This window comes from Staurois parvus, unplaced genomic scaffold, assembly GCF_062004578.1.
Source record: "Staurois parvus isolate SC_StPar_1 unplaced genomic scaffold, SC_StPar_1.0 ptg000412l, whole genome shotgun sequence".
NCBI lineage: Eukaryota > Metazoa > Chordata > Amphibia > Anura > Ranidae > Staurois > Staurois parvus.
The window spans coordinates 1,474,608-1,491,346 of record NW_028318208.1 but is presented as its reverse complement, the minus strand read 5'-3'; the positions used below and the strand labels follow the sequence as shown (position 1 = coordinate 1,491,346).

Below are 16,739 nucleotides of genomic sequence, written 5' to 3'. Positions count from 1 at the left end.
CCAAATTTGGGAACATGCCCAAAGCTTTATTTCTTTTGGATAAAACTCTGAAACTGTATGAAAAGCTGATAGGAGATGCCTATCCAAACACACCTCAAATTACAGTTTGGGTAAGGCCCTTTTCTATTCCACCATGGCTTTGCCCTGTGCACAGAGCCAGCTTCACAAAGACATGGTTTAATGAGATTTTTGTGGAGGACCTCAAGTGGTCTTCATAGAGCCCTGACCTCAACCCAGAGCCCTGACCTGAACCCTACTGAACACCTAATTTTGAATGCCATTTTTGAACTCTGCAGCAGATGGACTCAACTAACTCTGACATATGTTGGAGATGTATGCAAGCTATGGGCAATATAACCCACATTTGGGCACATGCCCAAAGCTTTATTTCTTTTGGATAAAACTCTGAAACTGTATGAAAAGCTGATAGGAGATGCCTAACCAAATACACCTCAAATTACAGTTTTATCGATGATCCTAGCCAGGGCTCCTACAAACAAATAAAAAAGAGCCTTATTAGACACCTGCACAAACCTGACCCTCCTGCGCTGGCCATTTGGGCAGGCAAGATGCAGAACATCAACCATATTGAGCGTCTGGTTTCTTGGGATGAGGACAAACTGGAGTCATATAGGCTCATGTAGACAGTATGGTCTCATTTTCAGTAGTCTGATGATTCCTGCACATCTGATTACTCTGGTCTGTTTATGCCCAACCTAGGACATTTGCCACCAGTGCTTCCTGCTTGCCCCAGCCCTGACTGTTTGTCATGTACAGCAGCAATGGAGCACAGATAAAATACACTGACATTTGTGTAAGAGATCTACACAATGTCATACCGGTACTTGGGCACCCTTTAGCCCCTAATCTACAGAGAGAAGTGACATTTACTTTCTGTCGAGATCAATAGAGATTGCTGGCTGGGTTTAATTAATCATTCATACGAGTTTGAGTCACGTGCTCTTCATCTCAGAAAATGCTCTCTGTGTATTACTGGAGCAGATGGGGAAATGTCAGAGCAACAGGCATCAAATCTGAGAGCTACAGGAAAGGAAAAAAAAAATCAGGCCAGTGGTTATCAGTGCTGAGAGCTCACTGCTGTGAGATTGTGGTGCTGAATAGGTCATTTTTGGAGTAGATGGGTTCAGTAATTGATAAGGTAAGTTTGCCATTCTAGGGGATTGTAGTCTTAGGTATTTGGCCAGGGGTTATGGTTAGTATTGGGGTCTAAGGTTATGGGGGGGTCAAGTGTTAGGGTTGAGGTTAGGGTATTATTATAATTATACAGGATTTATATCGCGCCAACAGTTTGCTCAGCGCTTTACATTATAGTGGGAGACAATACAGTAACAATACAGTTCAATACAAGAGGGATAGGAGGGCCCTGATCCTGGAAGCTTACAATCTAGGAGGGAGTGGTGAATGGAGGGGGTATATAAGTTTGTTTCTTTTTCAATAAGGGGTTAAGTGTAAAGGTTAGGTTAAGTGTTAAGGTGAGAGTTAGGCTGGACAAGAGAAAATCAGTCAATATACTAACAGTGTGGATGGGGGATCTTCACTGCCGACCACTGTATTGAAGCAGCTATGGTACCTGCAGCTGCCTGAATAGACTGGTTCTGCTGAACAGTGGCTGCATCTGATAATGCTCAGCTGAGAATTTTCCACTCGGCTCAGTCAATTATTAAATGGACTTTTGTGAGCAGGTTGGTGCTTGCAGGGCCCTCCCCATAGCTTATATTTCTGCGGAATTGGCTGAAAACCAAGCAACCTATGACCAGTTTTAGGTTTTAGGCCCCACTTCCTTCACACTTTCATGTAGCAGGAACAAACCCCTCTCAATTTTTTTTTTTTGTGTGTGTCGCATAGGGCTGCCCTACGCAGGTTTGTCACCTGAAAAGAAGCTCCTTTTTCAGGCGACAAGCTTCACATGATTTTGAAAATCGCAATTTGCAGAGATCCCATCACAGGACAATCGCGACAGAATCGCATTGCGTTTAGGGTGCCATTAAGGTTAGGTTCACACTTGAGCAGGTGGATGCGGGTGTGGGGATCGCAGCTGTTTCAACTCCCGCAGCCAAAATCGCGCTGCTCTGTTGGTACGCATGGGGCTGCCATTTATACTTAATCCCACCCCCACGCATTTCAACCCGGGTGAAAGAAGCGCAGGGAAATCGCATGGTGCAAAAGCATCTTACAATTTCCCTGAGGCTGCTTTTTTAAAAAAAGGCGCATGCACCTTTTTTAAGGGATACGTAGGCAGCATCAGCCAGTCTCGGGCCACAGGTGATGCCTGTATCTGCCCAACGCAGAGATCGTGGATGGCGGTTATTTCCACTCTACCTCTGCTCAATAATCTATGATTTCCGTTCTGAGCGTTATCAACAAAAAGACATTCCATCTGACTTGTCTGGTATTTGGAGGCCGCAAACCGTAGGCTTAGTCCAGAAAGATACTTGGTCTTACTCTGCTATATTCCCCAAGTGGAGGTCTGAACACTCCCAAGGAGAGCAACATCAGTGTGTGGAGTGGTGTGAGAGCCTGCGGGTGCAGTTTATATGGCGGTTGCCGCTGTACTTGCAATAAATGAACATTATCTCACCCTGACGGCTGCTGGCCTCACCCACAAGGAATGTATTGTTCTATACTTGTTACACGAACTGCCATTAACCTTCCGATGATTCCACTGCTATGTGTGGCCCTCAGGTCTAGTCAGAAGAAACAGAAATACTACAAATGGACTTTATAGGCACAAGGACTAGATACACGTATTAATAAAATCAATATTGCTTTATTTGACATTAAGTTACATATAGACCATAGTATTATAAAACGTATAATACTATCCCCGCAACGAATGTCGCAAAGCCCACCATATACAAAAAGGAGCACAACCAGTGATGAGGCATGGAGAAGACCACCAGGATGATCCTATGCCACTCAGGTCTGTTTAACCCCCCTGGAGGTATTCCCGAGTGTAGCTCGGGGTAAAGTTTCAGCACCACAAGCGGTAACCCCGAACTACACTTGGGAATACCCTGCGGCATTGCTCCGGGATCTGTTCTTCACTTACCTTGTCCTGCGCTCCCTCGATTTCCCTCCTGCAGTGTCCCTGGCATTGTCCTCCGGCCGATGGCGGCATCTGTCTTCCGGGTTCCGTTCCCTGCGACGTCAGGATGTACGGGGACGGAACTGGTGGGAAATATTAAACTTTTAACAGTAATATTCACTAAATTCACTAAAATCACATAGTAAAACATTACTGTTTCAAACCATTTCACATACATTTTGTCCCGAGTGCTTTGTCCTGCGCCCTGCCTGCATTTTTACCGTTCTTTCTGCCTGGAAACTGAGAAACGTCCATGGCGTCCAAAAAGCGTCCCTTTAGGTCAAAAGTGGTTTTAGACCGGCTAGAGAACAGTGATAGTAAATTAGAACCACTTGCAGAATTGAGTGATAATGATTCGTGGGGAAATTCGTCATTAGACACTGAAAACGATTTTGTGACTAAGCTCTAGAACTGGCGCTCTATTTCAAATTTCATTGTTTTTGGTTTGATTATATTATTGAATTAAATTTATTATTATTATTTTTTATGATTATTTATTAAATTATAATTTATGATTTCGTGTTTCAAATTTTAACATCCCCGGGATGTTTACTAGACTCTTGTTCGGACAGATTTCAGTGAGTTATTCCTAAAAGTTACAGGCCTACAATAAAAAAAACTACGTTTCCATGCAAAAAAATGTACCGCTTTGAGCACAGAAATATCCGTTCGCCCCCCCCCCCCCCTACCCAGAAATACAAAATGTATTTTTTTCAGGTATTTATATAGCACCGTCAATTTACGCAGCGCTTTACATATATATATATATATATATATATATATATATATATATATATACATATATATATATATATTGTACATTCACATCCCTAACCCTCAAGGGGCGTACAATCTAAGGTCCCTAACTCACATTCATACATACACATACTAGGGACAATTTAGACAGGAGCCAATTCACCTACCAGCATGTCTTTGGAGTGTGGGAGGAAACCCACGCAGGCACAGGGAGAACATGCAAACTCCAGGCAGGTGGTGCCGTGGTCAGGATTCGAACCTACGTAGTACTGCCAGGTAGAAGTGCTAACCATTCAGCCATTGTGCTGCCCAGGTGGTGCCGTGGTCAGGATTTGAACCAACGTAGTACTGCCAGGCAGAAGTGCTAACCATTCAGCCACTGTGCTGCCCAGGTGGTGTTGTGGTCAGGATTTGAACCAACGTAGTACTGCCAGGCAGAAGTGCTAACCATTCAGCCACTGTGCTGCCCACTGTGCGGCCCAGGTGGTGCCATGGTCAGGATTCGAACCAATGTAGTACTGCCAGGCAGAAGTGCTAACCATTCAGCCACTGTGCTGCCCACTGTGCGGCCCAGGTGGTGCCGTGGTCAGGATTCGAACCAATGTAGTACTGCCAGGCAGAAGTGCTAACCATTCAGCCACTGTGCTGCCCAGGTGGTGCCGTGGTTAGGATTTGAACCAACGTAGCACTGCCAGGCAGAAGTGCTAACCATTCAGCCACTGTGCTGCCCGCTGTGCGGCCCAGGTGGTGCCGTGGTCAGGATTCGAACCAATGTAGTACTGCCAGGCAGAAGTGCTAACCATTCAGCCACTGTGCTGCCCGCTGTGCGGCCCAGGTGGTGCCGTGGTCAGGATTCGAACCAATGTAGTACTGCCAGGCAGAAGTGCTAACCATTCAGCCACTGTGCTGCCCGCTGTGCGGCCCAGGTGGTGCTGTGGTCAGGATTCGAACCAATGTAGTACTGCCAGGCAGAAGTGCTAACCATTCAGCCACTGTGCTGCCCAAATCATGTATATATTCATGATTTTGCGCACCCTGCCGCCCTGTAGCAGTATATCTGGTATAGGGCAGAAGGCAAGCGGTTAAAGGATATGAACAGCATTTTCAAGTCCACATTAGAAAAGGATATTTTGTCTCCATTACTAACCATGAGAAATGTTTGGAGCACAGGGGGCATTTGTGTGTGGAGTAGCATTATGCTGTCATAACTGGGCATTCGCTCCGGCACCTCCGCTCCCGTCTTGCCGTTGCCACATAATGTTTGACATGTTAAACTCCCCAATAAATCTGAGCCGGTTCTAGAACACTTGGAGGATCCATAAAACCACTTTGATTTTCAGAGCTGTAATCAGGGTTATGGCAGTCGGGATCCTGGAGTTTAATTTATTTAAATGATAGCAGTGGAGCGGAGTGTGTTACAGCTCTGGTATATAGTTATGAGCCGGAACAGCGCACAAAGTTAAAAATGGTCGTTATCTCGCCGTATTTCTCTCCGGTGGCTCCAAGAGCTGCCACAAAACATTTATTAGAAGGAAGCAATATTACCTTTTCGGTGAATTACTGTTTGAACGTTTTACCAAAAGAATAATTTTACACTTTACATTCCTCTCAGTCCATTTTTTCATGTCTGTATGACGTCTGCAGATTTTCTGTGCTTTCTGTATATTAGGCAAGTTGGATAGGCTTGCTGCTGAGCAGTTGCTGCGATTATGTAGCAGACACACAATACCACATAGACATTCGTCAACCCAAGTCTGGCTTTTTAGTTTTGAACAGATTGGAGGAAAGTTATAGCTGAACTCCAACTGTAACCACTTGCCACCCAGGCCGATTCTGACATTTTCTCTCCCACAGGTAAAAATCTGTTTTGTTTTTTTTGCTAGAAAATAACTTAGAACATTATATATTTTTTGAGCAGATGCCCTGGTGGATAAAATGGTTGTTACAATTTTTTTATGTCATACAGGGCCAGATCTAGGGGGGTGCTGGGGTGGGCTGTGCCCATCCAAGTTTTACTTGTGCCCCCCCTCCCCCCAGGTTTCTGAGATCACATCCACTGATCCACAAACCAGTCTGGTGCAGTCAGTTGATATAAGGAGGCGCTCTAACGGGAACAATTCATGTAGGGACATCTGATGTAAGGGGGCACTCTGATGGAGGACAGCTGATGTAAGGGGGCACTCTGTTGAGGACAGTTGATGTAAGGGGGCACTCTGATGAGAACAGTTGATGTAAGGGGGCACTCTGATGGGGACAGCTGACGTAAGGGGGCACTTTGATGAGGACAGTTGATGTAAGGGGGCACTCTGTTGAGGACAGTTGATGTAAGGGGGCACTCTGATGTAAACAGCTGATGTAAGGGGGCACTCTGATGGGAACAGTTGATGTAAGGGGGCACTCTGATGGGGACAGCTGATGTAAGGGGGCACTCTAATAGGGACAGCTGATGTAAGGGGGCACTCTAATAGGGACAGCTGATGTAAGGGGGCACTCTGATGGGGACAGCTGATGTAAGGGGGCACTCTGCTGGGGACAGTTGATGCAAGGGGGCACACTGATGGTGACAGCTGACGTAAGGGGGCACTCTGATGGGGACAGCTGATGTAAGGGGGCACTCTGATGGGGAAAGCTGATGTAAGGGGCACTCTGATGGGGACAGCTGATGTAAGGGGGCACACTGATGGTGACAGCTGATGTAAGGGGGCACTGTGATGGGGATAACTATCACATATATGGGGACACCCTGATGGTGACAATTGATGCAAGGGGAAGCTCTGATGGAAACACCTGATGTAAAGATGCACTCTGATAGGGACCCTGATTTAAGGAGGAACTCTGATGAGGACTCCTGATGTAAAGGGGGACTCTGATAGAGATATCAGATATAAGGGGGACCTGGTTCTGTTTAATCACCCTAATCTAATGACAACCTAATACATAATGGTGTTTTCCAGGTTGTGACACTGTGTGACAGACTGTTGGTGTCCCATCTAAAGCGTTGACATTATGCCCCCAGACTTTTTTACTGCACCCCAGATCAGATAGGCTAGATCCGGCCCTGATGTCACATGGTGTTTGTGCAGCAGTTTTTCAAACGCAATGTTTTTGGAAAAAACTTTAATAAATTTTAGTGAACGCAAACATAATATAATAGCCAATGTTTTGGTAAAATATAAAAGATGATGTTAAGCAGAGTAAATAGATGCCAAACATGTCACAAATTTGAAAAATGTTGCATGCCTGTGGAATGGCAAAAAACTGTGGTCCATTAAATTATACATAGGCAATGCTTTTAAAGCTTTTACAGCAGGGGTGTCAAACTTAATTTAATCAAAGGCATTATGGTAACCTTCAAAAGACTGGTTGCATGTGTAATACTAGATATACAGAGCACCCCCCCCCCCCTTACCTCAGATATCAAGATCCAACCCATCATCAGGAGTCAAGAGTCCCCCACCCTCCTTTACATCACAGTGCATCCCCCTTTACCTTGTGCTGCTGCCTGCCCCCCACCCACATGCAGCTTGTCTCGGCCAAACACCTGGTACTTGAGGAGGGTGCACGATGATGACTACGCTAGCTCAGGACCTTTCAAAATGGGACAAAGTGCTACTTTTGCTGTGTCCCCAGGAGACAAGGAGAACCAACTTACAAAGCCATCCACAACTCTGCCCCCAGCTCCATCACAAACCTGGTCTCAAAATATCAACCAAACCGCTCTCTTCGATCCTCCCAAGCCCTTCTACTCTCTAGTTCCCGTGTCACCTCCAGAACTTTTCCCAAGCTTCTCCAATCCTATGGAACTCCCTACTCCAATCTGTCCGGCTATCTCCTAATCTATCCACCTTTAGACGATCCCTGAAAACCTTCCTCTTTAAAGAAGTCTATCCTGCTTCTACCTAGCAAACTGCCATTTATTTCCTCCATCAGCTCATCCCCCCCCACAGCTATTACTTTTTGTATCACTCAACCCTTCCTCCTAGATTCTAAGCTCTAACGAGCCGGGCCCTCTGCTTCCTCTTGTACCAAATTGTTTTTATAACTGTACTGTCTACCTTTATTTTGTAAAGCACTGCGCAAACTGTTGGCTCAATATAAATCCTGTATTATAATAATAATAACCAAATATTTGTTTGGTTAGATTTCTTCTTTAACTCATAAATTAGCCCACCCACCATCTGCTGGTTAAATTTGAGTAAAACACACATCTGACCAGTTCTTCCATGTGCAGGGCTCACATTTACCTAGAAATCTATCACAAAACCGCAAAGTAGACGTCTGATCCTGTGCGCAGATCCCACCACTTCCCCCAAGAGTCTTCCCCCATGAACAGAAGTGACACCATTTATTCCTGCGTGTCACTGATTGATTGGTTGGTTGATTGATTGATTGATTGATTCGATCGACTGACTCATGACAGTTTATCATCAGCACTACACTGCTACTGCTAACAGTGATAAATGGAAGCATATTATTTTTTGTCTTTTTCTATAGCATTAATCATTTCAAAAGCTTATTATTCAGTGACAGTATGTCGGTCCCCGAGAATAGATGGCAATCACTTTCAAATCCACTAAGTGGAGTGCTGTCAAAGAAATAGTCTACTTATACAATGAGCAAACTTCCTGCAAAAAAAAAAGGTTTTGTAGCTCTGTACTGGGTCATGATTGCCATCTAGTGGAATGTTACTGCATGGCAGTGGGCTTTGTTTACACCACCTTCTTGTTCTGGCAGAGCGTTAGTTGTCACAGAACTAACAAGGTGCAGGGACACCACCACAGGCTGCTGATAGAATGTTTTAGCGCCTTGAGATGTGTGTGAGATCTGTTACAGAAATGTAGGTAGTCTTTTTTTTTTTTTTACATACTGTCACCAGTCAGTATCCCTGATCACCGCCACACTGGTCATATAATCACTCTGTCCTGCACTGGTGACAAAAACATGTTTTATTTATTTAATTTCTTCATTTTCCAAAAAATTGTTACTCTTACTAAATACCTCAGACTGTCTACTTTCCAAAATAAAGGTAATTCAGGGTGGGGGGGGGGGGTATCTGTACTACTGTCTACTCTCCGAAAGCAAGGTTATTTGGGAGGGGGGGGGGTATTTGTACTGTCTACTCTCCGAAAGCAAGGTTATTTGGGGGGGGGGTATTTGTACTGTCTACTCTCCAAAAGCAAGGTTATTTGGGGGGGAGTATTTGTACTGTCTACTGTCCGAAAGAAAGGTTATTTGGGGAGGGGGTATTTATTTAATTTCTTCATTATCCCAAAAATTTTTGCAAAAATGACAACTTCAGAAAACTCACCATGCCTCTCACTAACTATCTCAGACTGTTTACTTTCCGAAAGAAAGGTCATTTTGGGGGGGAGGGTATTTGTACTGTCTACTTTCCGAAAGAACGTTCATATGGGGGGGGGGGGGGATTTATTTAATTTCTTAATTTTCCAAAAAATTGTTGCAAAATTTACAACTTCAAAAAACTCACCATGCCTCTTACTAAATACCTCAGACTGTCTACTTTCCGAAAGAAAGGTCATTCGGGGTGGGGGGGTATCTGTACTACTGTCTACTCTCCGAAAGCAAGGGTATTTGGGGGGGGGGTATTTGTACTGTCTACTCTCCGAAAGAAAGGTTATTTGGGGAGGGGGGTATTTGTACTGTCTACTCTCCGAAAGAAAGGTTATTTGGGGAGGGGGTATTTGTACTGTCTACTCTCCGAAAGAAAGGTTATTTGGGGAGGGGGTATTTATTTAATTTCTTCATTATCCCACAAATTGTTGCAAAAATGACAACTTCAGAAAACTCACCATGCCTCTCACTACCTCAGACTGTTTACTTTCCGAAAGAAAGGTCATTTTGGGGGGGAGGGTATTTGTACTGTCTACTTTCCGAAAGAAAGTTCATATGGGGGGGGGGATTTATTTAATTTCTTAATTTTCCAAAAAATTGTTGCAAAATTTACAACTTCAAAAAACTCACCATGCCTCTTACTAAATACCTCAGACTGTCTACTTTCCGAAAGAAAGGTCATTCGGGGTGGGGGGGTATCTGTACTACTGTCTACTCTCCGAAAGCAAGGGTATTTGGGGGGGGGTATTTGTACTGTCTACTCTCCGAAAGAAAGGTTATTTGGGGAGGGGGGTATTTGTACTGTCTACTCTCCGAAAGAAAGGTTATTTGGGGAGGGGGTATTTATTTAATTTCTTCATTATCCCACAAATTGTTGCAAAAATGACAACTTCAGAAAACTCACCATGCCTCTCACTACCTCAGACTGTTTACTTTCCGAAAGAAAGGTCATTTTGGGGGGGAGGGTATTTGTACTGTCTACTTTCCGAAAGAAAGTTCATATGGGGGGGGGGGGATTTATTTAATTTCTTAATTTTCCAAAAAATTGTTGCAAAATTTACAACTTCAAAAAACTCACCATGCCTCTTACTAAATACCTCAGACTGTCTACTTTCCCAAAGAAAGGTCATTCGGGGTGGGGGGGTATCTGTTCTACTGTCTACTCTCCGAAAGCAAGGTTATTTGGGGGGGGGGGGTATTTGTACTGTCTACTCTCCAAAAGAAAGGTTATTTGGGGAGGGGGTATTTATTTAATTTCTTCATTATCCCAAAAATTGTTGCAAAAATGACAACTTCAGAAAACTCACCATGCCTCTCACTAACTATCTCAGACTGTTTACTTTCCGAAAGAAAGGTCATTTTGGGGGGGAGGGTATTTGTGCTGTCTACTTTCCAAAAGAAAGTTCATATGGGGGGGGGGGGGTTATTTAATTTCTTAATTTTCCAAAAAATTGTTGCAAAATTTACAACTTCAAAAAACTCACCATGCCTCTTACTAAATACCTCAGACTGTCTACTTTCCGAAAGAAACTTGTGACTTCTATCAGTGCCCAGCACTAGCTAAAGCTTGCAGGAGGAGTTTTATTTCTGCTCTAGGAGGATGCAAAACCCCTGACCTCTGTCTGGACAGTGCTGTTCTGATCACATACACTCTCCCAAGAAAAAAAAAAACCCTCTCTAGCAATACATACCTAACTGAGCATGTGCAAATGCCTAGGTTCAGTCTGTCTTATCAGGAGGAGGAACAGAGAAGACAGGATCAAACAGCCTTTTTACACAATGCAGAGGATTAACCCCTTAGCTTCCACAGTGAGTATAACAAGCATGCTTTACTGCATATACAGACTAATTGTACTGTTGTGGGTTTAGTAACACTTTAGGATAGCGAAGTCGGGATTCATTGCACACTGGAGAGGTAAGTATTCAGAATCTTCTATTGCAGGAGCTATTCGGTTGATTTCTTTTGGGGAAGTGGCAGAGTTGCTTTAAAGCTGAAGGCAGCCAGGCAACTAGCATTTTTAGAAAGTGGTCAGTAGTTGTATCTCCTGTATTTCTTTCATTTACTTTGAGACACATGCTGTCACATGCTTTTTTTTTGTTCTTTTTTATGTCATTTCATACCAGATTTTGGGAATATGCTTGACCAAAGGTTTTTGGGTTCTGGGAGTGGCGCGGAGTTCAGCACCCTACCAGCATTATAACTAACTCATTGTTTTCTTACAGGCCTGGCTGACTGAGATCCACGAGTATGCCCAGAAAGACGTGGTCATCATGCTTCTTGGAAACAAGGTGAGGAGAAGACAGGGGCGGACTGACTATTTGGAAACTCGGGCACTGCCTGAGGGCCCGGGGTCAGTAGGGGTCCCATGAGATGCCTCTGGTACCTTTTTCATAGGCTTTGTTGAGTTTGGACAAGGACACAGGGGCCCCATGATCCCCTATTGCCCGGGGGCCCCATGAGATGCCCCTGGTACCTTTTTCATAGGCTTTTTTGAGTTTGGGCAAGGACACAGGGGCCCCATGATCCCCTATTGCCCTGGGGGCCCCATGATTTTTCAGTCCGCCCCCGAAGATTAAAGAGAATGTAAACAGCAACCTCGTTTTTGTTCTTCATTGGTACTCCAGTTCTATCTCTGGTGGCAATGCTGCAGCATCAGTCTCTGCTAAAGGGGTTAGCATCTCATCTGTGCTGCTGCAGTCACCATTCGTCCTCATGCACACGGGACGTTTTTACAGCGGCTGTTTTTGGCTTTTGACGTTTTTTTTTCTACAGCCAGTAAACTCCCCAGCATGATAACTAAAAAAACTTTGTATATAGGCTAGAATAAATTAATATCAATATATCAAATAAATTGACAAATTGATAAATTAATCAATTAATAGCCTATATCACCGCGCCAAACTGACGTAATATAATAAGAATCCAATTCCTAATCTTCAAATATGTGATTAGAGCTGCTATTTTAAACAAATAAAACAGTATATAAATAAATGGAACTACCATAAACAGCGCTCTCAAAATTATATACGCTCTTAAATTATATATAAATAAAATAAATAAATACATCAATATATAAATAAATAAAAACTCACCCCATCTGGTGAGTTAGCACTTTGATGGGTTGTTGAGCACAAAGGAATTCACGGTTGTGGCGAATATATTTTTTTTGAAGAAAGTTATATATGGACTACACTTTATTATGGACTTATAATTTTTGATGTCTCACAATTTTGGCACATATTGATTAATTTTTTTTGGTGGAAGTTTCCATTCTATTTTAATATTTTTTTATTTATTTATATATTGATGTATTTATTTATTTTATTTATGTTTGTTTATATATAATTTAAGAGCATATATAGATTTGAGAGCGCTGTTTATGGTATTTCCATTTATTTATAAACTCCCCCGCATGTTATCCTATGTGTCCATAGGATATGGACTTTACGTTTTTTGGCTGGGACGTATTTTGACTGGAAAAAAACCCAGGACTAGTGAGTTTTTTTTAGCTGTAAAAATGCTGTAATGCTGAAAAACGCAGTACAAACGCCACAAAATGGCATTTTTGTAAAAAAAAAAAAAAACACTAAAAACCGCAAACGCTGGAAAACGCAGCAAAACAGCGTTAGACGTTAATGCAAAAACGCTAAAAAAAGCTGAAAAATTCAAATTTTTAACGTGACTTTACACAGCTAACGTTACCAGCGTCAGCATCTTAGCTGTGGGCCCCTGGCTGTGACAGCTTGCAGCTTCACAGCCGGGTGCCCACTGTGCATGTGGGAGCCGAGCTGCACACTGTGATTGGCCCCGCAGTCTTCTGGCACCTGTGCTGTGTCCCAGAAGACTACAGGGAGGGAGGGGAGAAGCAGCACTTCCGCTCAGATGGCCTAAGCGATCCAAGCAGAAGTGGAAGTGGGTACCTGTCAAATTCAGGTACCCACTCACCTCCTCCCGAAAAGATTGCCAGAGGAGGGGGAAGGAGGCCCCAAAACGGAACTTCCCATTTTGGGTGGAGTTCCACTATAAACAGAAATTTTCCTCTTTTCTAGAGACTAGTGCTTCACTACTGGTAACCTGACCATCCACTAGAACAGGAGTCTCCAAACTATGGTCCTCCAGCTGTTGAAGTTCTACAAGTCCCATCATGCCTCTGCCTCTGGGAGTCTTGCCTGTGGCTTGCAAGGCCTCATGGGACTTGGAGTTCCTCAACACCTGGAAGGCCATAGTTTGGAGACCCCTGCACCAGAATGAGTCCAGAGCACCATTGTCTACAGGAAGATATTTTACACTATTATTTATTTTACCAAGGTCTAACTTAAAATGCATAAATACTAGACTAAAGTCTAGATCTAATGCTTAAAGTGGTTGTAAAGGCCTTAGAAGACTCTGACAGCCACAGGCAAGACTCCCAGAGGCAGAGGCATGATGAGACTTGTAGTACATCAACAGCTGGAGGGCCATAGTTTGGAGATCCCTGCCCTTAGATAAATGCTCATATTCCACATTACTAGGGGGTGAATCTCTTATACTGTCTATGGCAGTGTTTCTCAACCTTTTTTTTCATCAAGGCACCCTCTAAAATTATGGACAATTTCAAGGCACCTTCTAAAATTATGGACAATGTCAAGGCACCCTCTTAAATTATGGACAATTTCAAGGCACCTTCTAAAATTATGGACAATGTCAAGGCACCCTCTAAAATTATGGACAATGTCAAGGCACCCTCTAAAATTATGGACAATGTCAAGGCACACTCTAAAATTATGGACAATTTCAAGGCACACTCTAAAATTATGGACAATGTCAAGGCACCCTCTAAATTATGGACAATGTCAAGGCACACTCTAAAATTATGGACAATTTCAAGGCACACTCTAAAATTATGGACAATGTCAAGGCACACTCTAAAATTATGGACAATTTCAAGGCACACTCTAAAATTATGGACAATTTCAAGGCACACTCTAAAATTATGGAGTTGAGGCACCCCATTCTAAAATGTAAATAACTATTTTAATAGTTTTATATAACGCAGCAACATCCACACATGTAGGACACCCAACATTAGAGGTGATTTATTCTTCCAAAGCAAATACACTTTTTCACACTGGTACTGACTAGTATTCCAGTGTTTCTCTCAATTTTTCTCCATCACTGAGCTAATGTGACCACAGTACTGATGGAGAGGGTCAAACTAGGTTGCTGTGCAGGCAGCTGACATCCTCCTTATCAACTGATGAGGTCATTGGTTGTCAGGATGCCGATGGCTGGAAGGTCATAATGGTGCACAATGAAGACCTGTGGCTTTGTGTAACTAAAAGTCAGGCTTCTTCCACCCGCTGGCTTGTATACAAGTTTTGGGCAACTTTTAGACATTTTGCCAAGGCACCCCTGGAGAAACCTCATGGCACCCTGGCTGGTCTATGGTTATCTACAGATGAAAGGGTAGAATTAAATTTTTACCTGGACACAACATTTCAGTTGTCCCTCGATCAGTTCTCACCGCTGTCAGTCACCGCTCTCTGCTCTGCCGCTGGGCTGTGGAGGGGTTGGAAGCGAATGCCTCAGGCTCTCAGCGAAGAGGATGAGCCAGGTGCTGGCCCAGGCTCCTGGGTGGATCCCAACCATATGGTCACGTTATGTCCTCAGCTTCAACCGGCTTAGAGGAGTCACAGAAATGCAGAACGAACTGCACAGGATCCACAGGAGAAGTACAGCTGTCAGGGAATGTGCATATCCATGTGCGGGCGCAGAACTCCTGTCGGCTCTGCTGGTGGCTGGTCGGCGAGTGCTTGCTCGCACGCACGCACGCGAATGCGTGACGGCACATTGGCGCCAGGCGGGCTATTTAAACTGAGCTGGGACACTGCATCAATACAGTTTGGTCTTTACTCCTGTGCACCTGTTTTCCTATTGCTGATCCGATCTGTCATTGACCTCGCTAGAACACCTGGCCTGCCAGGTGTTGAGGAACTGCAAGTCCCATGAGGCTTTGCAAGATCTGGCAGCCACAGGAAAGACTCCCAGAGCTATCATGGGACTTGTAGTACTTCAACAGCTGGAGGACTATAGTTTGGGGTAAGAACTAAAGTGTAATACTTACCTAAGGCTAGCCATACATGTTTAGATTGCCTGCAGGGCTGAATGAGAGAGATTATCTGATTCCCCCCATCCACCTAGACAGTATGCATGAAGGAATCTCATTTGCTGGCTATTGTATTCAAACAGCCACAGCACCTGCGACTCTCTGAATACCTGAACAGCGACTGCATCTGATTGGATGCACTCCCTGTTTGACCAACAAGTCTCCACCCAGCTCTTTCGATCTTTCATTTGACGTTTGTCAAGCTGAGTGGATTTAGCCAAAATTCGAGCTATGTATAATATCTACACATAAGCAGCACTATACCCATATATTACCAAATACAAAACATTACGGCAAGCTTTACACTTTAATGCTCAACTAGTTGCTCTACGGCCAAATCATGTACAGATTTTGCCATCTTGTCCCAAAATATTAGAGTTATCAGAATGATGGAGTCGATCTTATGGTACAGCCTCGGTCACATAGTAATTCTGCATAGCAAGCAAAGGGTTAAATCGTAATAATCATGTAATAGGTTGAATGGCGTAATAGGTTTGCCAGTCTGGTGCTGAAAAGACTTTAGCTCTCGTTAAATATTCATCATTTACTTGAAAGCTTGTAATGCATAAAACATGTGTTCACACTCCTCACTAGGGCCCTGGCGTTATTCTGAGTTGTAAAATGAAATTCCAGTCCACAGAACAATTATTTTCTTGAAGTGCTTTATGCATCAAGGGGTGCAAGTTCCGGCCATAGAATTCCTCCTACAGCCCCGAGCCAAGCTGTCCAGTAATGGCCTCATTTAAATTGTAATTCGTTTTCATCTCCCCTTAGGTGGACTCCACTCATGAGCGGATCGTCAAGATGGAAGATGGAGAGCGGCTGGCAAAGGTGAGTTGGGTATATCCTACCTACCTAAAGTCGATCTAAATCCTGACTTGATGACATTTCGATTGCCTGTTTATCATATATTTATTACAGATGCAGTCAATTTACACAGTGCTTTACATATATATTGTACATTCACATCAGTCCCTAACCCTCAAGGGGCGTACAATCTAAGGTCCCTAACTCTCAAGGGGCGTACAATCTAAGGTCCCTAACTCTCAAGGGGTGTACAATCTAAGGTCCCTAACTCACATTCAAACATACTAGGGCCAATTTGGACAAGAACCAATTAACCTACAAGCATGTCTTTGGAGTGTGGGAGGAAACCGGAGTATTGGGAGGAAGCCAGAGTACCCGGAGAAAACCCACACAGGCACAGGGAGAACATGCAAACTCCAGGCAGGTGGTGCCATGGTTGGGATTCGAACCGACGCCCCTAGTACTGCCAGGCGGAAGTCCTAACCATTTAGCCACTGTGCTGCCCATATACAATTGCCATTTGATTTAATAAAATATTGGGTGTTTTTTCCATCTCAGTGTTGCTGATCTCC

The 16,739-nt window shown here is 43.8% G+C and overlaps 1 protein-coding gene across 2 annotated transcripts in view; it reads left to right on the top strand.

Annotated features, from left to right (window-relative positions):
* The window catches only part of RAB26 (RAB26, member RAS oncogene family), a 346,450-nt gene that overhangs the window by 321,290 nt on the left and 8,421 nt on the right, over positions 1-16,739 (top strand). For both annotated transcript variants that reach the window (XM_089686811.1, XM_089686810.1), the window contains 2 exons: positions 11,438-11,503; positions 16,135-16,191. In XM_089686811.1, coding sequence (XP_089542937.1) covers positions 11,438-11,503; positions 16,135-16,191 — 123 coding nt within the window. The remainder of the gene's footprint in view (positions 1-11,437; positions 11,504-16,134; positions 16,192-16,739) is intronic.